At 34.9% G+C, this 24,420-nt stretch overlaps 1 protein-coding gene across 2 annotated transcripts in view; it reads left to right on the top strand.

The window, feature by feature from the left end:
- LOC135206899 (synaptogenesis protein syg-2-like) overlaps nt 1–11,016 on the top strand; it is a 62,351-nt gene extending 51,335 nt beyond the window's left edge. For both annotated transcript variants that reach the window (XM_064238380.1, XM_064238379.1), the window contains exons 9-17: nt 613–766; nt 1,729–1,885; nt 5,118–5,254; nt 5,594–5,706; nt 6,105–6,300; nt 7,087–7,368; nt 8,307–8,425; nt 9,307–9,450; nt 9,840–11,016. In XM_064238380.1, coding sequence (XP_064094450.1) covers nt 613–766; nt 1,729–1,885; nt 5,118–5,254; nt 5,594–5,706; nt 6,105–6,300; nt 7,087–7,368; nt 8,307–8,425; nt 9,307–9,450; nt 9,840–10,436 — 1,899 coding nt within the window. In that variant the 3' untranslated portion in view covers nt 10,437–11,016. The remainder of the gene's footprint in view (nt 1–612; nt 767–1,728; nt 1,886–5,117; nt 5,255–5,593; nt 5,707–6,104; nt 6,301–7,086; nt 7,369–8,306; nt 8,426–9,306; nt 9,451–9,839) is intronic.
- Nucleotides 11,017–24,420: the final 13,404 nt, after the last annotated feature.

Genomic DNA, 24,420 nt, shown 5'->3' with positions numbered 1-24,420 from the left:
ATGTGATATGAATTGAATTTTTATTTTTTGCACTGCTCAGCTGAAATCACAGCGTAGTAAGGTTAGTTGATCAAACATTCTATCCTCATTACCGTATTTCTCAAGTCTGGAGTCTCTGTGATCCATAGTGGAAATGATGTGTGATCTCTAAACAAATATAAAACTGTGTTTTAATTCATTACATGGCTAAAGCGAAAGAAGACCGGAAGTACACCTATAATACAAAACGTTTGGAGAGAGCTCAAGAAGAAAGATTAAGAGCAAATCATACTAAAAAAGCTTGTTCATCATGCGAAAAGGAAAAGTAATTAGTGATGATTCATTCATAGAGTAAACTTTAAACCACTTTTACTCCGTTCACTGGCATTTGATGGTGTCACACTTATTCGGGTAGGAAAGCGATGAGGAAGAATTCAGTCTAACCTAATGCTTTAGGTCAGATATGCTGTCTTTAAATTGAAGATCGATTATGGAGAGACAAGGGGGACAGGTATACATAAAAAATGCAGAGTTCGAGAGTTCGAGAGAGAGAGAGAGAGAGAGAGAGAGAGAGAGAGAGAGAGAGAGAGAGAGAGAGATTATACTAACCTTATTTCCTTCTTCATTATCTAGGGCATCAAATTAATGGCAAGACCAGGCATCATCCTTTCCAATATGTCGCTGGTTGTCCAGGGCGTCACTAGATATCACGGTGGGAATTACACCTGTCACGCTGCCAACGTCAGAAAGACGTCTGCCTCTGCTCCTCTGCATCTGGATGTTAAGTGTGAGTATAAATGTAACTACTGGTTCTCTTGATCATAATGGAATGAGGAAAGATATAAAAAATGTTTTGTCTATTTGTACGTACGTACACACACAAACATACATACACACACACACACACACACACGCATATATATATATATATATATATATATATATATATATATATATATATATTATATGTATTATATATATATATATATATATATATATATATATATATATTATAAACACACACACAAACATATATATATGTATATATATTATCATTATATAATTATATACTATATAGATTTATTATATATAATATATATATATATATATATATATATAATATATATAGCATCACGTTTTATATACTTCGTGAACAAGTTATTAAATTATTTGGCCCATATATATATAATATATATATATATATATATATATATATATATATATATATATATATATATATATATATATATATATAGAAGGTTAAAACGCTTATATTACGATTCTACTTCTTATGAATGCATTGGAAAAAAATAACATACACATTTGCTTTTGGGTTGAAATATATAAAAGGAAATACTATATAATATTATATAATTATTTATGCAAACATTCACTCATACATAGGATTACGTGTGTTCATTTATTTATTTGCATATTAATATACATATTCCTTCTACAGAATTGAATCACACAATTAATTATTATTAATTCCATGATTATAAACAAATTATATATTATATTTAATATATATTAATATATCTATATATATTAACTATATAATAATATAATTATATATATATATATATATATGTGTGTGTGTGTGTGTGTGTGTGTGTGTGTGTGTGCATGTGTGTGCGTGCGTGCGTGTATATAATTCATGGGGGTGCTGTTGACATTATAACGACACAACCATTACCTCATTTGCGGCTGACTGACGCGACCTTTATGGACGGGAATTCCTTCTTGCAGACACGCCCTTCTGCGCCTCCGTTCAGAGGCAGCAGCATTCTGTTGGGAAACTGGAAAACGCGGAGATATCCTGCAAGGTGGACGCCAATCCCAAAAACGTTTCCTTCCGGTGGACTTTTAACAACACAGCTGAGGCCATTGACGTTCCTGAAGGCAGGTTAGTAAAACGGTATTGAGCTCATCTTTGTATATGTTGTACTTTGTTTACCCGCTGATTGAATTAAATCATTTGTGTGCACTTATTACTGTATTAGTGAAAAGAAATGCGATACATATACTACTAGGTGTTCTGACTTTTGTTTTTATAAATATTTTTATGTGAATATATATTTATCATTCTGGCTGAATATTATGAAAATACATAGATGAGAAATTTGTTGTTATCTAATAAGCAAAGCAAGCAGTGAGCTACCTATATATAAAGACAAAACTTCTCAGTTTATATGATGGGGTTATGTCTAAATATCAGCAATATGAGTTTCACAAAACACTGCTTTCATCAAATTCATTTTCTTTTGTAATGGCAAATAAGGCATATTCTACTTGATATTCCATCACAGGATTGCTAGTCATAGTTGGCTTGGTTGTTAGATTACTAAACTTTACGATAAAGAAGAAAACAAAACATAAAAGACATCAAAGATTGAATGCAGGAGGCATAGGAACTTTCTCATAACATTTCGTTTGTTATTTCTACTGCTTTCGTGGTCACTGCTACTATGAGGAGATACGAGGCAGAGCGATATTTCAAGAGGTTTCCAGGATACCGATAATTTAACATTTCTTTCCTTTAATGGTTCATTGATTTCGTGATATGCATTCTTTATCTGATTTTCGTGTCAATTACACTTCTTATGCTGAATTAATCTAGCCATATTTTTCAGATCATTTATATATGGGCCAAATAATTTATTATCTTGCACTTTTGAAATCATTTGTCATAATTCTCAAAATTACATTGATTAAATGATCCAGTCATAACTAACGTTACTGGGCATAAAAGTGGAGAGAGAGAGAGAGAGAGAGAGAGAGAGAGAGAGAGAAGATGGTTTTACCCTATACATGAGGGGCTCACATTCTAAACGAATAACATGACTCAGCTTTTAGACGGTAAGATCCACAAGATAAATAATGATGCACTAACCACCCACGTATACCCACGCACACACAAAGATAGAGAGAGAGAGAGAGAGAGAGAGAGAGAGAGAGAGAGAGAGACTACTGCCATCTTACAAAGAAAGTTTATATGATAAATATATGGGTCTCTTGCTAAAGGGCAGGATGCTAGCAATAAATCACGGTTTAAGGTCCAAGTACATCAGAGGCATAACATGCTTTAGCTTTTAGAAACCAGTAGTTCATATTTGACAGGTAAGTAAGTAATGCTTTAAAAGAGAGAGAGGAATCCCATATTTTAAAAACACGAGTAATAATACTATATTAACATTCCCACTATTAATACTACTGCTACGTCTAACAATAATTTATAACAAATCAGCAGTACAACTACACAAGAAAATAATAATAATAATTGTGGCATTTTGTGATATTACGAAATTAAGGCAAAGACACAAATAAAACCACGCGCTAATTCTACAGTACAAATACTTGTACCACTGCTGCTGCTAAAACTATTATGGCAGTTATAAGTTTAATGTTATAAGTGAGAACAATGTGAATTGTAAAAGTAACTTGTCGCTGGAGTTATTTGTTCTTAATATTTAAAAAATAACTAAAGGATGACTGTCGCATATTGTTTTTACATATAACTTCGTGTAATATAGAATTTAAGTACTGTCATTACTGTTATTATCAACATCATTATCATCTTTGACACTCCCTGACAGGATTGCATCTAATCATCTTAGCACCGGACTTCCCTTTGTATACTAATTTACCCTGTGATGCAAATTTGAGTAATCAGATTTGCAATACACTCTGATACCTTAAATCTACTTATGTAGAGATGACTTCCGACTGCAGGCAATAAAGCAAAGTGTCAGGCTGTACGTCTACTTTTTTCCTCTTGCCTTACATATACTCTGTTCTGAGTTTCACATGTTGATTTATCGGTAGTTTTTTAATACTATCTTTAATCAAAAGCTACAGTGACTGCACGGTACACAATGAACTTGAAGGAAAAGGTCTTAGTACAAACCAGGATGGATAAACTAGTAATTGATGCAAGAGATTAAAACTGGGATTTAGTCAAGTTGTATGAAAACTGATGCATTTATGTTCTAATATTACATTTTCTTATCCTGATTTCTCGAGCTATAAATAAAACCTAGTAAAATAATCTTATTTTTTTTGGGGGGGCATGACAAATATTGACACAATTGATTTACATTGTATGACAGGATTCTAAAACTTAAATTGTAATTATGTATGTCGTATAACGGACGAACTATTTTTTCTAGCTAGTAATAATATGTGTTAACAATGCAGCAGAATAATAATAATAATTAAAAAAAAGATTACATGCCAAGGAGTTTCCGACATCGTTCATATCATAATTACAGAACTCATTTACTCCCCTCCATATATTCTCCCATGATAAAGCTGGTCATAAGAAACTTACACGTGTTGGGGGGAGTGAATATCACCAAAGGAGGAATGCTGACATATCTGGCACAGACAATTTTATGCAATGTGATGTGACCCTGGCAAATCGCTTAAACTCTTTTTATATTCTTATTTTCTTTACAAATCAATCTTTGATGTGTGTGATGTACGTGAACAAAAACTCGATTTCACAGGGAAAAGATCACTTGCAATTTCGATCTTTTCATGAAATATAAAATACTCTCTCTCTCTCTCATTGTCTGTACATTTACCATTTATCCATCTATCATGAAATATATATACTGACTGGACAACAAAATGACAATTATATATATACTTGTCTTTCTTTGTATTGTTACAAAGACAGACATAGTCCAGATCGTAGCGGTCTGACTATCTGTCGGCCCCTCATTTTATTACATCTCAAAATATATTTTCATCTGACAACAAATCGACCATAAAGTATGATATACTCTTTCTCCCTAAACATTGACTGGTTTGTGGTGGATGGTAGCGAGACTCTCTCTCTCTCTCTCTCTCTCTCTCTCTCTCTCTCTCTCTCTCTCTCTCTCTCTCTCTCTCTCTCTCTCTCAATTTTAAATCTTCCATAAAATTATTATACAGATCTAACAACAAATTGAACAGTATACTATATTTTTTTCTTATTAAATTCGCTTTTAAAAAATAGTGGTGGTTGGTATCGAGTCCAGAGCTTCTCTCTCTCTCTCTCTCTCTCTCATTGCTAGGACTGCAATAGCACATATACCGATCCATGAATATGTCGATAAGTCAGACGAAACACGTTTATTGTTTTCCATGAAAAGGTTCGTGGTGGTTGGCACGGAATCCAGAGTGAACTACACACCGATGAATGAGTTGGATTACGGAACCCTCCTCTGCTGGGCGAACAATTCCATTGGAATTCAGCAGTACCCCTGTGTCTTTCAAATTGTGGCTGCAGGTAAAATATCGATGCTACAGTAATTCACCTCTTTAATATTTTAATTTTACTACTTGACTGCATTTTCGTGGTCTTGTTGCCAAGGTTAACCTCACACTAGAGCATATCGGGTGCAGAGTCGAGACCTGCCTCGGGCGACAGAATTTCTTCTTTTGTTCTTTTATTAGGGTCTTGGATTTGTAGCGACAAAAATATGAAAAAAAATGTGAATATACTGAGTGGCTATGGGATTATATGAATGTGAAAAGTCACTTCCACGTCTTCTTATGATATAATTATTGCAATCATTTTCCTTTTACTCTTAATGGTACAGTTTCAATCAGGATGTTCTTCTTCCAGGAAAACCAGACCCTCCTCACAACTGCAAAGTGTTTGATGTTACGATTAGCTCTTTTCAAGTTCAGTGTTTGCCAGGAGATGATGGAGGTCTCAACCAGATGTTCATCCTTCATGTATGTAAACATTCCACATGTTTTCGTCCTTATATTACTCAGATGGAGATTCTTGAAGGCCACCTGAATTCTTGCTATTTATGTGTATGAAAAACACGAAGCTTTGTTCATGGAAAAGTAATTATTTTATGTGTTACTGACTTATTACTACCGAGCTAAAAATCGATCAGTCTAATTTTCTTTTAGAATATGATGTTATAGGTAAATGTAATAGCCAAGAAATATTTTCTTGAAAGGGCATTAAATGATGACTCACTGGAAATACCCATTTGCATTCAAGGCTCAAAATTTATAAGGGAAAGATTATTTAGGCATCAGAAAAGGGTGTTTAATGAGATACCAAGACTGGATTTATAACTAACATTAATCTCCAGCTAAAGCAAACTGTCTCATTGCAGCTATACAAAGTTGGAGCCGTCTCCCCAATAGCCGAATTTAGTCAGGCCACTCCTTCCTTCACCATCAATAACTTGCAGCCTGCCACATCGTACAGAATTGTCTTAGCGTCTGTCAACGAGAAAGGCACTTCCAGACTCATAGAGCTCAACGCTTACACCATCAAGGTGCTGGAGAAGTTGGAGGAAACTAGCGCAGGTAATTGCGTTGTTGTCCTTTTGGAGCACAGCTCCCAGAAGTTGCTTTCCATCACTTGAAGAGCGGATATTTGAGATGCAATTTTGTTCTTTATGTGCGCAACTCAGGTCGATTGTGCGCAGTAGACAGTCAAAATATTTGGATCTTTCCTAGATCGTGACCCCAAATGGATTTACCCCGATGCGTACGAGTATCCACGCTATTAGTACAAGCCCGGTGGGAGATTACCATAAAAACATAAAGAAAAGATTAATATAAAAATAATCACCCCCAAGAAATATTGTTTCTAGAAAACGATCCGAATGTTTTTTGAGTTTTTAGTATTAGACTAAAAATGTGATCTCGGTTTCATTTTCTAGGCGTTTTTTACAATATTGTTGTGACAAAGTGCTGATTCGCAGAACACTAGATCTAAAAAGTTGTTCTTCTACGCCCATTCTTAGAATTCACTTACCATATTAAAAAATAATAAACTAATGAGATATTATATAAGTAGATTCAACGCGAACAGACACTCAAAATAGCTAGCATTATTTTTTCCCTATAGTATTAGAAGTACTTACATTTACCTCGCAAAATTTTTTCTAGATATCTAACATTTCCCTCGCAAAATTTTCTCTAGATATCTAACCAAATTCAATATTTCTGGTCAGCACCAAAAATAATAATAATAATAATAATAATAATAATAATAATAATAATAATAATAAAGACGTCAGTAGCAATTCTTGATGTTCCGACATCGTACGTAATTCCGAACACTTTTCATTTCTTTCCTCCGATCAGAACCAGCACGCGACCGAGTCCGCGGCAAGGGCGTGCCGCTCGAGGTGATCCTGGGCATCATCGGAGCGGTGGTGTTAGTGGTGCTCGCCTCCGTCGTCTTGGTGTGGTTTCGAGTCTGTCGCCACGCCGCCAGAAACGAGGAAGAGTCCGAAGGGGGGAGCGCTGGGAGCGGAAGCGAAGCGAGTTCCAAGTGCCAAGTCAAGGAGACAGCAACCACAGAGACGGCCGTTTCTGAAACCACTCCCCAGGTCACTCGCCACCACGACATTCAACAACCTGCAGGTCAGTCTGGGAAACAGGACCGACGGCCTTTGTGATGAATATTGTTTGCAGCATGTAGAATACCGATCTTCACAGACAATATGAGAGGCTCGATGTTATATAAGATATCTTGCTCTTTAGCGGGAGATGACTTGGCTGTGTGACGTCATTTGATGATATCCGACCAATCTATCTGAATTATCAATACATTAATCATCTTATTACTGAAACTATAAATCGCAAGTAAATTGCCGACCCCATTGGCTTTCAGTCCAATTAAAATGATCACATTATACTCGAACTATCTATCTATCGGTCTATCTATCAATCTCTCTTTCTCTCTCTCTCTCTCTGTCTCTCTCTCAATCTCTCTCTTCTCTCTCTATATATATATATTATAGATATATATAGGTATATACATATATATATATATATATATATATATATATAGTATATATATATATATTATAATATAATATATTATATAAATATATATATATATGTATGTATGAGTGTGTGTGTGTGTTGGTTTGCCACAAAGAGGAGAAAATGCAAAACGAAGTCCCGACCAATTTCGTGTAATGGTTTCACATTTTCACGATAAACATGAAAATGTGTAACAATTACGAGAAAAAATTGTCAATTAGTTTTTCATTTTCCCCTTCTGGCGATTCTGCAGATTTGATATATACCACTTGAAACAATTACACGCATTATGCTCGGGATTTATTCTCCTTTTTGTGGCCAACACAAACAACACACACACACCACACACACGCATTAATATATATATATATATATATATATATATATATATATATATATACATTGCAGTTTAAGAATTTTTGCTAAGGTTTTGACAACAGACTCTCCCACTTATAGAGTGAAACAGACCTCCCTAAAATATTGAGACATTGCATTCCTTATCTTTCGGTGGGGGTGGGTGTTGGTGCTTACAGATCCTTCGTGGTCGACCGAGGGAGCTCTTATTTCAACGATATCAGCTCCTCCTTATGTGGTGGCAGGAGGAGACAACCAATATCCGGCAGCGACGGGAGCGCCAGCGCCGTCCTCAGAGGTATTACAGCTTTATTCTCACAAGACGAATAAACTTTATCTCTCCTTAGTTTTACGAGAGTTTGCAATGTCTTTTAGCCTTTTTCGCACGTTCCTTCAAATCCAGTAGGTTCCTAAAGCAAAATTCTTCCTATTTTGATAAGTTATCAGCTATGTGTTTTTCCTCTTCCATGACTTTAATTCATTTATTTTCGAGTTACTTTTTTCTTTCGTAGTCACATGCGTAGTTACAATAACTGGAGCTTCTTCGCGTACTTTTATTTCTAAGATTAATTCTTTGATATTTACAGCCGGATTTTAGCCTAATAACTGCAGCTTCTCTCTCTTCCAGTTCTGTGATTTGACCACTTATGTTGTGCAAGGTGTTTACTGCTAGGTCTATATTTTCTGTTTATTTATTATTTATTTTTTTTTTTGCTGTTTCATTCCTGAGTCACTCTCCTCCTATTGGCTCTCGTTGCTATTTATAGACATTGTAATTTTTCTTCTCTTGCCTTACCAAGCTAAAATACCAAATGAATAATTTGTTTACGATAAGTTAACCATGCAACGTTGCAATGACTGACAGGAATTAACCGGAAGCACTGGCTTATGACACAATACAACCAATACAAGGAACAAGGACCTGACTAGTCATGATGATGGTACCATTTGAAACAATAATAGTTTCAGTATTAACAGAAGCAGCAGCAACGGTAATTGCAACAGCAGCAGAAGTAGTAGAGGGACAAAGCTAGTAAAAAAAATCCAAACTGAAGCAACAACTCTTTTAACGGACGTAGTCTTTTGCTGTTCTTTATATTATATAATATTGAACGGAAAGAGATATGTCGTTTTTATACCGTATGTCTTTATCTCTCTGTCTCTATCTCCCTCTATCAGGTTAGTGGTGCTCAGTACTCGCACTATCCGGAACAGGGAACTTATTACACTTATTCACAGTGCTCGGCTGAAGTACAGCTGCAAACGCCTGCCAGAAAATTGCAAAATGTGCCTTATTATACTGACTCTGCTCAACTGCAACAGGTAAAATATGGATTTTCTGCTAATGTCCATTGATTTACTTCTCTAGAATGTTTTAATAAATTCAACGTCAGGGCGTTTTAAGCATTTTTACAACGTTATAGTGATTGCACTGGCCCATAAAAGATGAGTTGTCTTTTCTTTTGATGTGTGCGTGTGTGTATGTGTATTTGTGTGCGTATTGTATAGAGACAGCAAATAATGCATTTAGAAGAATTAAAATTCGTACTTTCCACTTCCATACAAATTGTTTATATAATCAAACTTATCTTTTTAAAATCTCAACAATCAGGATAGTCAAAATGAGTCAAAATATGTGGTAGATGATTTTCAATCTCCTTATAAGTTCTATTCAGTTCAGTTCTAATAATCCTTGATACTTTATTCATCAGGTTCAAGAGCCTTCAGCCATCGGCCCTTCTACCTTAGAATACAATCCCTGTGTCCTTCAGTTTCCTCCTCCACCTCTAGGACAACTTGAACAGGGAGAGAATTATCACGTGGCCACTCAAAGAGGAGAACTTTGCCCAGCCGAATCCCAAATCAGCGCGGCAGGCCAAGACCATGGCAAAGTCTTCCCTGCCCTCCTGCACATCCTCCCTGGGTCAGTGTCGAAGGCTTCCCAGAGCTCTCACTGCAGCGTCCATCACTGTCCGAATGAGCTCCTCTCGGTGCTGGAGAGCTCGAACGTCCCCTCGGTGACCCACGCTATCAACAGGAAGGGCTCGCTCAAAGTGCTCTCGCGGTACAGAGATGTCCCTCCAGAGCCGTTACCTGTCTCTGTCCCATCCTTCCAGTCCATGGAAGACATATCCAAAACCCAAAGGAAATATCCAGTGCCGGTAGATCAGTTCACGACTTCACTAAACAGGACCAAACATTTAAAACCCCAGCTCTCCAAAGAGGCTGTTGATGTAAAATCATGCCAACACTTGACCAACACGATCCCTAGGAGCCAACGAAAAAACAAAATGGAAAGTGCTGTTTAAAATTGTCATTTTAATAAAATTAAAATAAAATGTAAGTAAAATTTTTTTTGTGAATTACTGGATGAAAAACCAAAATGCAAAGCATAAACTTGTTTGGAAAATTTTCGACGTGAGAAAATAACATTCAACAAAGTGGGTCATGATGCAAAATAAACTATTCTTCAATTCGAAAGAATCCATAGAGAAATAGAATTGAAATAACTTATTGGTATTGTCATTAAATTAAATATAATAACCGAATTTACTGTACATTTGAACAAAATGTTAATTTTTAAGGTTTATGAACAGCAAATACATAATGAGGTTTCAAGGGCTTCGTTAGTGACAGTGATAGCATAGCGAATTATGAAAATACAGTTTGAAAAATCTGTTCTTTTTTATTCTTTTTTTTAGATATTAAAAGAGAAATTAAGGTGTTGATGAAAAATGAGCTTGATATAACATAATGCTAATAATTCTTTTCTTTATTTTACAGCAAGACCGTTCTATCTAAGAAAAGACAGTTTTCTTCCTAAACTGAATGATGTTTTTCTACCATTCACTCTCTCTCTATCGTTAGTGAATGAGTAAATGTACGTATATGTGCATGTATGTATATAGTATATATATATATATATATATATATATATATACATATATAATATATACTATATATATAAATATATATATTTATATGTATATATATATATATATATATATATATATATATATAATACATATATAGTTCCGCGTTGGACGAGTGGTTTTCGCGCTCGGGTACCAATCCTGTGGTCCGAAGTTCGATTCTCGGCTCAGCCAACGTGGAATCAGAGGAATTTATTTCTGGTGATAGAAATTAATTTCTCGATATAATGTGGTTCGGATCCCACAATAAGCTGTAGGTCCCGTTGTTAGGTGACCAATTGGTTTCTAGCCACGTAAAAATATCTACTCCTTTGGGCCAGCCCTAGGAGAGCTATTAATCAGCCCAGTGGTCTGGTAAAACTAAGCTATACTTTTCGTTAGCAGAGCGGTAGCTCTGGAAGAGAGCCGTACTTTCAGCAATTCTGTAGGGCTAAGGATGCTAGTTCTCCCAGTGTTGACTTGAAGTAGGTAGGACGGGCACGAACCACTGACCTTACCAAAGTGAGACCAACCGTTATATGTATAAACCTTAATTAATAATCTCATCTAACAACTGTCATAAAATGGAATCCACAAAGATATATATGTGTTCAGCCTATAAATTGATAAAGGAAGGTAACAAAATCTGAATTACACATAAATTTTTCATGAAAGTTATCGAATCCGAGCAGGAGTTGAATCAGAAAACTTGTAATTAACTGTCAGTTACATAAGCCATTTGATTATCTGCGAATATGTTCTTCTCTGGAAACAGTTAAATGAATATATATATATATATATATATATATATATATATATATATATATATATATATATATATATATATATATATATATATATATGAGTGTGTATCTCTATCGTTTTGTCGGCCATCTGCATTTCTCTTACATGTACTATATGGAGGAAGGAAAAGTGAACACATTGCTCACTGTGCATAAGATAAAAATGAATCTAATGAACAACGTCATGTTAAAGCTCAAAATGTTAAGACCAGTGGTTCTGAACCTTTTTTGGCCCATGCACCCCTCCAAAATTGTCTGCCTCAAAAGGTGCATTCCAAATAAAAAAAAACAACAAAATATTAATACTAACACACAAGCTAGTGGAGAAAAAGCCCAGCGTGACCTCTTAGTAGTGCGTTTTGCGTGGTCCTAGAGCCATCTTGAGCTTGCCATTCTATGGTGACAACTCCTCCCCTCCCCTCCCCCCTAACTCTGAAGTTCCACCCTAGGGGGGAAGACCTCACTAATTGAGAACAACGGCTTTAGACGATAATTAGTGAGGCGAGATAACTCTGTTATTGAATGGTATTCATAGGTAATAAAATAATATGTTCACGTGATTCACTGAATTTCTGAGGTTCCAAACGTGATAGGAAATACAAATCACCAGAAAAACTACAATAAAAAGGTGTATTGTTTCAGAGCGAAAAATAAAATAAAATTATGAAGGAATTGTAAGCCATGGAGGCATACGTAACGAGGATAAAAGAATTGACAATGTGATAAAAAAATTTGTATAATAAAAAAACCTAGTATTTAAAGAGGAAAAAAAGATGGGAAATAATTTTCAACAAAAAGTAGTATGTATGCGAAGGTGGTTTATTTTTAAGGTCTCCGGAGTTGAAAATTGATTCGGCGAATAAATTTCATCTGTGGGAATAAAAAAGGTAATCGATAATTTTTCGACGGTATATTTTGAAATACAATCCTTAATTGAAAAGATTATGTAGCTGGAAAATAATTGGTCTTATCTACGTACATATTACGCAAAGTATTTACCTTGAAGATTGTATAAAAGCTACTCACAATTATAGATTCATGTATTGCTGTGAAAATATGTACTAATAAAAATTCATATGTGTATGTATGTATGTATGTATGTATGTATGTATGTATGTATGTATATATATATATATATATATGTATATATATATATATATATATTATATATATATATATATATATATATATATGAGTGTTGTGTGTGTGTGTATAGAAGACGGATGAAGGAGGAAGTACGTACATCTCAATGGGACGTTAGAATACATTTATTGCAACGTTTTAAAACGCATTTTCCGACATAAAAAGAAATACAAGACATAATACATTACAAAATGGCAATAAATGTATTTTAAGGACCACCTACGAAGTACTTCCTACTTCAACCGTGTTCTGTTGTTCGAGTTAATAGTATCATCCTATCTTTGAACTATACTATATATATATATATATATATATATATATATATATATATATATATATATATATATATATATATATATATATATATATATATATATATATAGTTTTCACGTGTGTGTATGCGTGTTTTCATAAATATTTAGGAATCGTTGTGTGAATGGTAAGTGTATTCTAATTTCGTAAAATGACTGATCAAGCATAAAATGAAGTGATAAATTCACTTCATTGGATGTTTCTTAACAGATTAATGTGGAGGTAAATCCAAAACTATTTTTATACAGATTTGCATTTTTAGCTTTCATATAGTTTATGAAACTATACATATATGTGATATTTGTAAGTTTATATATTTCATATTACTTGTAAATATTTGTTTATTACTTTTGTGGGGAATATGTCCAGTGAGTAAAATGCTTTTTGCATTGAAATAAAAACAATGGAAGGTGTGTAAATATTACAATTATTTAAAGAAGGAATAAAGAAATGATCTGAAGCTATGTAGACATCCACTTTTTCAGTTGCGTGTTAATAACACTTATACTAAGAGAAGGCCAGGGACGCCCATTGCTTTGTGTCAGTGTTGTTCCGAAGATTTTAAATGATTTGAACTGGAATAGTATAAATGTGTTATGGACCCAGTAATGTTCAAGTTTTCCTTTACTATGGAAAGAGATATTTCATCTATGAGCGCTAGATCTACCCCGGATGTTTACCTAACTGAAAGATCATTGTAAGTGTAATAAATGATACATAAACAATAGTACATCTTGGGAATTGTCCATGTGTATATCTACTCCAATAAATATCTGTTCAGCTTTCTACTTTTGTCACTAAGAACCAAAGGAATACTGGGGAAAATATTCAAACCTGCTTGGTCGAAGTACGAAATTCAGGCTGGAGATATTCAGAGTAAAGAATTGCTCTCTCTCTCTCTCCTCTCTCCTTCCTCTTACCCCCCCCCCCCCCCCCTTATGTCCTTCTCTCTCCTCTCCTCATCCTCTCTCTCTCCGTCCTCTCTCTCTTCTCTGGAGTATTTGATGGGTAATGGTTATGCACTTTTATTTCTGGAATTATGGCCACCAAAGCATTATATTTAATTGCTTCGCTCTCTCTATTCGTCTCTCTCACTCCTCTCTCCGCTTCTCTTCCTCGTCTCTCTCTCTATCTCTCTGAGTATTTGATGGTAATGGTTATGCTATTGATTTTCTGGAATTATGGCACCCAAAGCATTATAATTTAATTGCTCTCTCTCCTCTCTCTCTCTCCTCTCTCTCTCTCTCTCTCTCTCTGAGTATTTGATGGTAATGGTATGACTATTGATTTCTGGAATTATGGCACCAAAGCATTATATTTAATTGCTCTCTCTCTCTCTCTCTCTCTCTCTCTCTCTCTCTCTCTCTCTCTCATACAATGATCCTGGAATAAGTAAAAAGGCGTAAACATGAATTACTTATCCGACGATGATTTTTTGAAAATCTGAGAGAACAGGGAATATAGAAGAGAAACTGTATTCGGTAATAATACGTTGGTCTCCATCTCCTGAAATGACAGCCTTATCTCGAAAAGCTATTAAGAACTGCAGTAAGTCTCACTCATAAAATTAACTCATTATGAGACATATAATGTCAAAGAAATGAGCAACTGAACCAGTGATTAAATTCCTTCATCCTATGTCACTTGGAAATACTTCTTAAAATCTCATGAACAAAAATCCTTTCGGGTAATTCCCCGCAATATATCTGTTTTTGAGGAACTGTATATGTTGTCAACACTGTTAAAAACTTTATACTGTAGTGACACTATCAACCATGTTTTATACTTGGCAATAACAGTGATATACTTGCTTTGTCCTCTGCATCGTTTTCTTTAATCATAAACTCCGTCGCACAATTTACGAATTACTAAGTCTTGATATATATCGTTATTTTAATCATATAGTCACTCCTTCATTACCCAAAGACTCCTTAAAAGTAGTTTCCGAAAGCCACTTGTAAAGAAGGCTTATGTTGAAATTTAGTCGAATAATCATTCCTAAATAGGACAATAAACGAGGCGCTTATTTGATATCGATTGTGACTACGTCACAGAGAGGACCAAGAAGGTATTTACAGATTTATGCTAAATGTTCGTGTTCGTAGTGGTTATGAGTGACCGAACTGTTTTGTTCAAATAAACTGCCCGTTATGTGTGATTGTCTGATTGGCTTTCCTTCCTCGGTGATTACAGCCCTAAAAGAGCTGAAATTCAACTCAGTGGTCTGGTTAAACTACTTTTATAATAGTAATCCTCAGTTATTAACTGTGGGTAACCAAAGACTTCTTGGTACCTGAGAGTGCGAGAAATATCAATAAATTGGAACTTTTTGTTCATATTTTTAGAAACGAATATCTAAGGTATTTAACCTTAATGCCATATTACATTCCCACAAGACTATATACGTTAGGTACTCATTCTTTTCCTTGAGCCTTCTGTTTCAGCATTTTCGAAAAGTGCTTATTTATGAGGGAAAAAAAAGCGAATGTAAAACTTTATCTTCTTGTTTATATAACATATCCATTACCCCAGAAAAGAAAAACAACTTTCAAGAAATAAATAATGCATTACAACTAGTGACCCTTGTATAACCCAAGTCAACCAGTCTCTTAAATCTTGGTACTTTAGAATGAAGTGAAGAATTCTTAAGTTTAGAATATTTATTATTACTGAGTAAGAGGAAGTAGGCGATTCTCTGGTATGTTATGCTACTAATAAGAACTCGCCAAATAAGACACTGAAAACAACAAGATCGAACTGGCAGTTTTGATTGCGTTCCTATCTAAGTTATGTCACTAATGTAGAGGTAGATGGAATCAACACTTGGATGCAGAACTTAATTTCCTAAGCCTTACTTTAAAAGGTTTCCTTATCTAGAAGGCAGTTTCCCCTTTTACCTTTCAACAGATATCAAGTAATTTCTTGAATTAATAGAGTTCTCCACTTAAAGACAAGAGAACATCTCACCTAGTCAAATTGAATCGCCCTCTTCTACACCTACATATTGTGTTCTATGTCTGAGAAACGAAATAGAAATTGATATAGAAACCTCAAGCCCTATTCCTTTTCATATGACTAAAATCCCATTATAAACAGCCAATGCTATGATGTTCTACATATCGTTGATGCTCACTTTAGACAAAAACTGTCACGTTTACTAATATTAGGCCCTTTTGCATCAATTTGCATTGGGAACTTTTTAACCATTTTGGTTTAATAAAACTTAATATTACAATTTCTTCAGTAAAATGTGTAGTTTAACAAAGTTGATCTGCTTTATAATTAAAATAGAAACTATTCTAAAAATTTATTTATTCAGACATATTTAACATTTAGTTTTTTCGTGGAAAACAGTGAGATATTTAGAAACTCGATTCCAAGAGGAAGTATCCCTTTGTTTACAATCCTACAGTTGTGTTTGGCAAATGATAAAACAGATTATGAAATATTGGGGACTGTGTGTGCCTGTATTCTTTCTGAAATCCGTCAAAAACTAAGATTTACCCATGGTTTACTCTATTTGTAAATAAAAACGTTCCCATGACATTTAATTGAACCCTAACCTTTTCAAGTTACTCTTTTTATCATGAACATTCTACAAAAATATCCGTACGTACAAGCAATAACAAGTCCCCATAAATTTCACAGCCTTCCTTATCACACTCATCCCAAGAAATTCAAAGGACCGTGGATGTAACTATATGATTATAAAGCGGTTCTTCCTTTAATTATGTACAATTAAATCAATCGACTCCTCAGCCATCCTCATCATATATCGTACTTGCAATCTCACCTGCCAGTGGATTATTCTTACTACATTTCCATAACAATCACAGTACTGTTATTCAAAAGAAGTATTCAAACAGACTTTAACTTTCATAACTTTGAGTTCAGTCATATCAGCTTACCACACATTTTCTTGGTTGTCACTTACAAAAACATAATAATTCTAAATGGCATCTAAAATAACTTGCCCTTTGCTGGGTATAAAATAAAAAAAATAGTCCTTTCACGTCTTACTGAATTAGACGCCGCTGGAAAAATGTGCATCACACATGATGTATGTAAGAAAAATCACCAGTGCACAGTGTCTTGATTTCGCCCTGATTCTGTGTGTTAAGTTAATCTGATAAGACGCGGCTCGTTTTCGTTTCTCAAATATGTGTTTATACCCAAGGTTTCCACAGTTAAGTGCGCCAGCTCCTTAATGTTGACATTGCGTGAGAGGCGTAAGAGCATTACGAAGCGGGTGAATTATGACATGAGGTGATTTTTTTTTTTTTTTTTTTTTTTGAGTTCTCGCGGATACGTTAAGTGGACCTCCCCAACACCAGAGCACCTCTTAGTAAGTAAGACAATTCGTAAAACTGTATCAAAATCAGGGCTTTTACGCTTAATATTTCTTTTTTTACTGCTAATGCAATGGAAAGAACCATCTTTTCATTTTTCCATAGGTACCGCTCTACAGATTTCGCTGACGGAGTAAAGGAATAAGAAGAAATTGCAACTATCAGTTACCTTCTATTTATTGAGTTACCTGACAAATGCTGTAAATTTACTGTTCTCTACCCGGTCTACGTGTTTAAAATCACTACGGCTTTTAATGACCTTCCCGAGTACTTTCAATGGCAAAAAAACTTAAGTGATTGCTATTATTACAATGAATAAATTGTTTTATCATATCCTATACCAAAAAAAGACAGAAAATGCAGACAAATTCCGCCATAACAGTTATAACCAAAAATATAGTCTGGAGTATATATATATGGGTCGTTCTAACTAACTACCCTAAGGGGGTGTTAATGATAACTTGATACGTAAAACATGTTGAATCTGGCGATGTCAATTGGACGATCGTATTGCAGTCTAGCTACGGAAGGTCAAGGAGCAGTGCATACTTCCTTAATCCCATTGAAATTTTTCAGGGAAAAACGGGATACTCCAGCAGCTCAAAAGACGAGGAGAGTATCACAGTCTTCAAAGATACCCGAGGTCAATGATCGAAAACCCTGAGGAATATTGATGAGTTCGATCAAGTGTATTACGGCACATGGTATTGCATTCTTATTTGAGGAAGCAGATACCAACTCTTGATAACGTTCTCAAAGACGGCAAAGAAAGTATTGGATTCCCTGGATACCGAAAAACTTGGCGTAGAATATTCCATGATATTGGATTTAAATATGGAAATGTTAATGGGCAGGAATTCTTTAATAGAAAGGAGTGACATATTAAGTGCAAGGACAAAATTTCTACGGGAAGTGAAACAAGTCAGAGGAGCCGGGAAGGAATCCAAGATATTTATCGACGAGTCATGAGATAATTAAAATCAAACACTGAGTAATTGTTGTTTAGACGGAAGAAATTAAAAACCAACAGGAGTGCAACCACCAACTGGAAAGGGCAGCACACTGATATTACATGATGGTTGTTTACATAGTTTCATTCCCAACGCAGCACCTGCATATTTAATGCAAAACTAACGGAGATTGTCATCAGGAAATGAACCTTGAAGTGTTCGAAAAATGGTTTCGAAGCCAGCTGGGACTGAATAATCCGCCGGATATGTTCCGTATCATTCGGTTTAACTTTATGAACTTTGAGTTTCTAGAAATACGAGTAGAGAAATGGGTGATATCATTTTAGCAAAGCTGAATTCTTATTGGAGACAAGCGAAGCCTGTTGCAGCATCTATGGGTAATGTTACTGATAAAATTGTTTGATTTGGACATACCATTCTTAATTAACGTTTTTCTTTATGTATTATTATATTGAATATCTTAAGAAATATGTTAATTAAGAATAGTCATTCCAATTCAAACAATATTGTATAAAGTATCCCTTGTAAAGATTGTAATAAGATCTATATTGGCCAGACATAAAAAAAGAGTAAAAAAGAGAGGCCTTACAAACAATGGCATTTTAGATCATTGGCTTAAGACAGGCAATGCCTTTAAATGGGATAGGTCATCTATAATCTGCAAAGCCAACGACTATCAGAAAAGAAATCTTGTGGAAACTATTCATTGAAACCACGTGCACCAGGAATTTTAACCTCCGGCCTGGATTATCTCTTGATCCTCTTTCCCTGTCCTTTCTGATTGGAGAACATCCTGCCCGAATCAAGAAACATACATACATACGTGTGAGGCTGTACAAGGAAAATACCTTCATCACATTTTTTTAAAAAGAATAATTGAATTGACGTACACATAAATTTCTAACCCAGGAATTTCCATCCGATGAACTGATATTGTACGCCATCAAGAAGCTCTATAATAATAACGGAAGAGGACATAATATTTTTATTTCTTACTTTCATTCACTTGCAACTTTAAATGAAATTCACTATGAATTCTTTCCATTAAAATTGCCACATTTCTCCAAGGCTATATTCTTATGAAATCACACAAAATGCTAGCCACAAGAACTTTCATAAGTCACTCTAATAGTTCCTTCTGTCGCGACACGTGCAAACGAGGTCAGCAGAAGGTTATAATTTTATATATATTGGACGATGGGAGGGCTGTCCCCCCCTCTGTCGCCAGCTGATGGATCGAGAGCGTGATGGGTTCACTGGGCAGAAGACCATTTCCTTGCAAGTCAGTAATGTTAGGTCAAAAATAGAAATAGATTATTTTTCTCTGAAGTAGGTCGTGTATAATGATATATATATATATATATATATATATATATATATATATATATATATATATATATATATATATATATATATATATATATATATATATATATATATATATATATATATATATATATATATATACACAAATCACGGTATAAGTGTGATGATCATATTAACTGAACACACTCCAAGGAAAATTATGTTTTGCAGAGATTTAGTGAGAAGAAATTTAATAGAATCCTGTATAATAAACAAGACAGTGATAATTTACGAAGGAATTTTAAAACAAGTAGGCTATTAAGCATTAGGACTGTTCGGTAGTTGTTAGTGTTGTTTGTTTTTTTTTTCAGCCTCATTTTTCTTGCCACGAAGTCTTCTTGTGACTGTACTTGTTTTCTTGGCACTTGTACCTGAACCTTGATGGGGTGTAGAAATACATGAAAGCGCTCCGTTCAAGTCATTTATTTTCACCCTTCTTCTGGCTGTATGCGCGCGCGCACACTCACAACAAATACACACACATACACACACACACACACACACACATATATATGTATAATTAATATTAATATATATATATTATTTATATATATTTATATATATATATATATTATATATATATAATGTTATATATATATATATTATATATATAATATTTCACACATACGCTTAGCTTAAAATGAACATTGAAAAATATGTAGTAATTTCGTTGCGAGTAAATTTTCTTTTCAATAAAGGATTATGTCTGTCACAAGTATTAGGCCGGTTACTACGTTTTTCCGTAATGAATATTGTAAACACATTTAAACTGATATAAGTTTTCAGTGTTGATTTTATCGAGGTAATAAACAATTATATTAATAATTCTTATAAATTATAATAAAATTTCACGTAAATACTGATAAAAAATGATGCTATAGGGGATTTATATTATTTCAGTAATTCTAATATTCATAAGTGATCAAAGTACTACCTATAATGTCAGCTAACTAACAAAACAACAACATAAAAGGTCACCCTCCAACCGACTAAAAGGTCACCCTCCAACCGACTGTCATTAAGCTGATTCCCTCCCTACACAAGGCGCCATTTCCTTCAAAGAAAAGGTCGTAGGGCCTCCCGAGGGGACAAAAGTAAAACATGTTCCAGAGCGCTTAAAATAATGGTACTTCCAGGATTGCGTACGAATGGAAACTTTCCATCCCATCCATCTCCTGAGTCCATTGAGACCCCAGATAAGGATTCCCAGGAGGAGATTCCTTAGCTGGAGAAGATAAAGGAAAAAAAAAAAACAATTTGTATTCCTTTTCATGTTATTGTTTCTGTAATGTGAGTTGGGGTTTGTGAGAACAATACTGAATTGTTTTTTTTTTCTCACGTTTTCGATAACGACGTTGCAAATCTGTGTAAAAGCAAAATCTGAAATACTGATAAAATGGCAAAGGTTGTGGGCAAAATTGTCTCTGGAATACAAGTACAGAGAATTCTGTGCAAATCGATGCTGCACTGGTAACACATTATGCGCTGTTAACAGGATTACGTAGGTGAGAGAAAGAGTCAAAGCTCTTTACTTTTCTGTTAGAACGACGTTTTGAAAGCTCGAGGTGTATTGGCAAGATTTCATCGTGTGATAGAAAGGTATAAGAGCATACGACATTGGTTAAAAACTCACTGCCTCTTTTTGGAAAGCTTAAACTAAAGTTGTGATCTCTTTGCTTACAGAAATGTCGCCGTTTCCTTGTCGTTACTTTATTAGCAGCTTTCATCGTTCCTGTCGATGGTAATGAGCTGATATAAGTATGACGTACCACAATGTCCAACACTCACTGGTCCGAGCATTTTTGTCTGAAAATAACTGAAGCGCTCTGACCATCATGTTTGTAGTTTATTTATCTAAAACGGATAATACTGGTGAGAACAACAACATAATGCACCACATCCTTAAACTTCAAGTTTAATCTCATCATCGCCCAGGCTTTGGGTCGGAACTACTTTCTAAGCCCTCTCCTGTCTAGGAAAAATAGTTTTTTTTTCTCCCATATGTATGACTGATATTGTCATAAACATATGGCAATGATGATGAATAGATATAAAGAAAAACCCCATAAATGTAATGCCTTAACATAAATGCAGATAGAAAAATGTAAGCAAATGACTATAAGCGTAAGTGCACACAAAATACCATTTGCTCGAATAGTATGTGAGCAATGGAGAAATTTCCTTCTGTTTCCACTAACAGGTTTATTACTAAGATTATGAGGGTTTTTTAATCATAAAATAAGAAACGTCGGTTACTTCCCTAGGAACATAAAAACGCAAAAATGTCAGAACCATTTTTCTTTCTCTCTCGACCCCTAGGCTAACCGTCCCCCCCCCCCCGCCCCCCTCCTCCCCATCCTCCCCGACCCCCACAGAAGAGAAAAACCTACTAAAAATTCTGTAGATTAAACATTTCCCTGTTAATTAATAGTAGGAAACCCCCAAAGCTTGACCCGAGGGATCTGCCGTAAGATTCCACCTTTCATGGGAATATTAAATCTATAACGCGACTGAACAGACAACCACATTCCTGAGCATATTAGAAAATTCTTGGATCCGTTTTTAATAAGAGTAGCTCCTTCATAGCAAATATTTGGTAAGAATTCGAGGATGAAATTGAAACTGATGCAGTTCACATCATTTCTTGATGGACATAGATTTTATGACGAATTATATCTATTTATTTCGTGAAAAATATTAATCAATGATTTCCTATTTTTTCTTTCCCAATTTTTCTAAATTTATAAAAGATGTAAAAAGAAATGAAGATACATCATCCACGTGTTTAGGTAAAGAAAAATTAAACACAATAAACTAAAGATTTCTCGGGAATTTATCATGTTGACATTTAAGATGAAATTGCATCAATGAAAAGTCAACATAATATTTTTGTCATAGGTGATGAGTAACTTGGTCCATCTTTCTAACTATACTTTTATCATTAATTCCCAGAAATTTGTTTATAATCACTGAGTGCGTGTGCCTTTATTTCTATATGGCTCGTTCTACATAAATGACACTTTGCAAGCTGTGTTATAATTATTACTCGTTCAGAGTGAATCACTGCTTAACGATATCTAGTTCTAAAATAAACATTTATTTTTTTTGTATAAGGCCTTTCTAAGGGACAAAGATTAGCTAAGCGTAATATAATATTATTCTGCACTTCTTCCTTCAAGGAGGGTACAGAAAAAACTGGATTCCCCCCTATTTAATGTGTACAGTAAATGAAACACTGGGAAAGGATGTCAAAAACTGTAAACATTGTCACGTATATGTATATCTTTGTTTGGAAAGTGGTGGGGACGAGTTTAATTATGAGTTATGACCTTCATGCTGTCTGGTGGACGGTTCAGTTACATGAAACATCTGGCTGCATTGCACTGCATTATTCCAGCTTGGCTGATGCACAAGGTGGGGCAGATGCTGCAATTGTGTTGTCATTCTCCCTGCACGATTCATTTTGGTTGCAAAATCATTAAACGAGTTTAAAAAGAAGTCTTGATTGTGCTTTGGGCTGGCGGCCCTTTTTACAGCTTGTCAGTCCCGGCAAAAAGTGAACGCCCGTATTACGCAATCTGGTATTGTAATGAGAGAGAGAGAGAGAGAGAGAGAGAGAGAGAGAGAGAGAGAGAGAGAGAGAGATTTTTGAGGCCATTTGTAAAAAGGCCCTTTGGAAGGAGGAGGAAAAGGTTTCATATATTAATCTCTTTCAGGCAAAGAAAAGACATTTGAGCCTTTTCGGTGGACTTTGGGCTTTCTGGCACTGGGAAATGCTTCCGGCCTTTTCACCGTGGCTCTCGGCAGAGATAAATGGGCCGCTAGGAAGAAAATAAACAATCGTAATGGCACCATTAGCGAGGGAAACTTTTTCGCTTGTTATCAATGGGAATTATGATCTTCCGGGAATTGTGTGAAAATTTCCACTCTTGTATTTCTGCATTTTCGGCTTCGTGTAACCCTGTTCCTTATTTGTCTCATCTATACTATTATAAAAAGAATTGATAACGAAAACCAGTCAATTTCGTACTTGACTTTATCTTAGCAAATTACGTTGACACACGGAAACAATATTACAAGCACTTCGAACTAATAATACTCTCTGCCTGTATGCATTACAAAGCAAATTACACATAAAGTAGGAATATGATTAGACTGATAAGTCTTATGTGTAGTAGCATATCAAACTACATCGTAACGATGTAGAAAATCCCTGGCTAACGTCTCTTCAGTTTTCAAACGAACCGAGAGTCGCGTATATTATTTCATCCGTAATTTCTTTATTGCCTGTTGATTTGCGTACCAACTAAACTCCGCATAAGCATAAGTTTTCCATTATGCCCCTTGTCTTCCACTGTCTTGTCTTCGCTCCCGAGTTTTTCAACCCATTAGATTTGACCTACTTAAGGAAATTATGATCATTATAACATTGTATTTT

This window comes from Macrobrachium nipponense, chromosome 31 (genome assembly GCF_015104395.2).
Source record: "Macrobrachium nipponense isolate FS-2020 chromosome 31, ASM1510439v2, whole genome shotgun sequence".
NCBI classification, from domain to species: Eukaryota; Metazoa; Arthropoda; class Malacostraca; order Decapoda; family Palaemonidae; genus Macrobrachium; species Macrobrachium nipponense.
The sequence above is the reverse complement of the archived record's forward strand: the minus strand, read 5'-3'. Positions and strand labels throughout refer to the sequence as shown.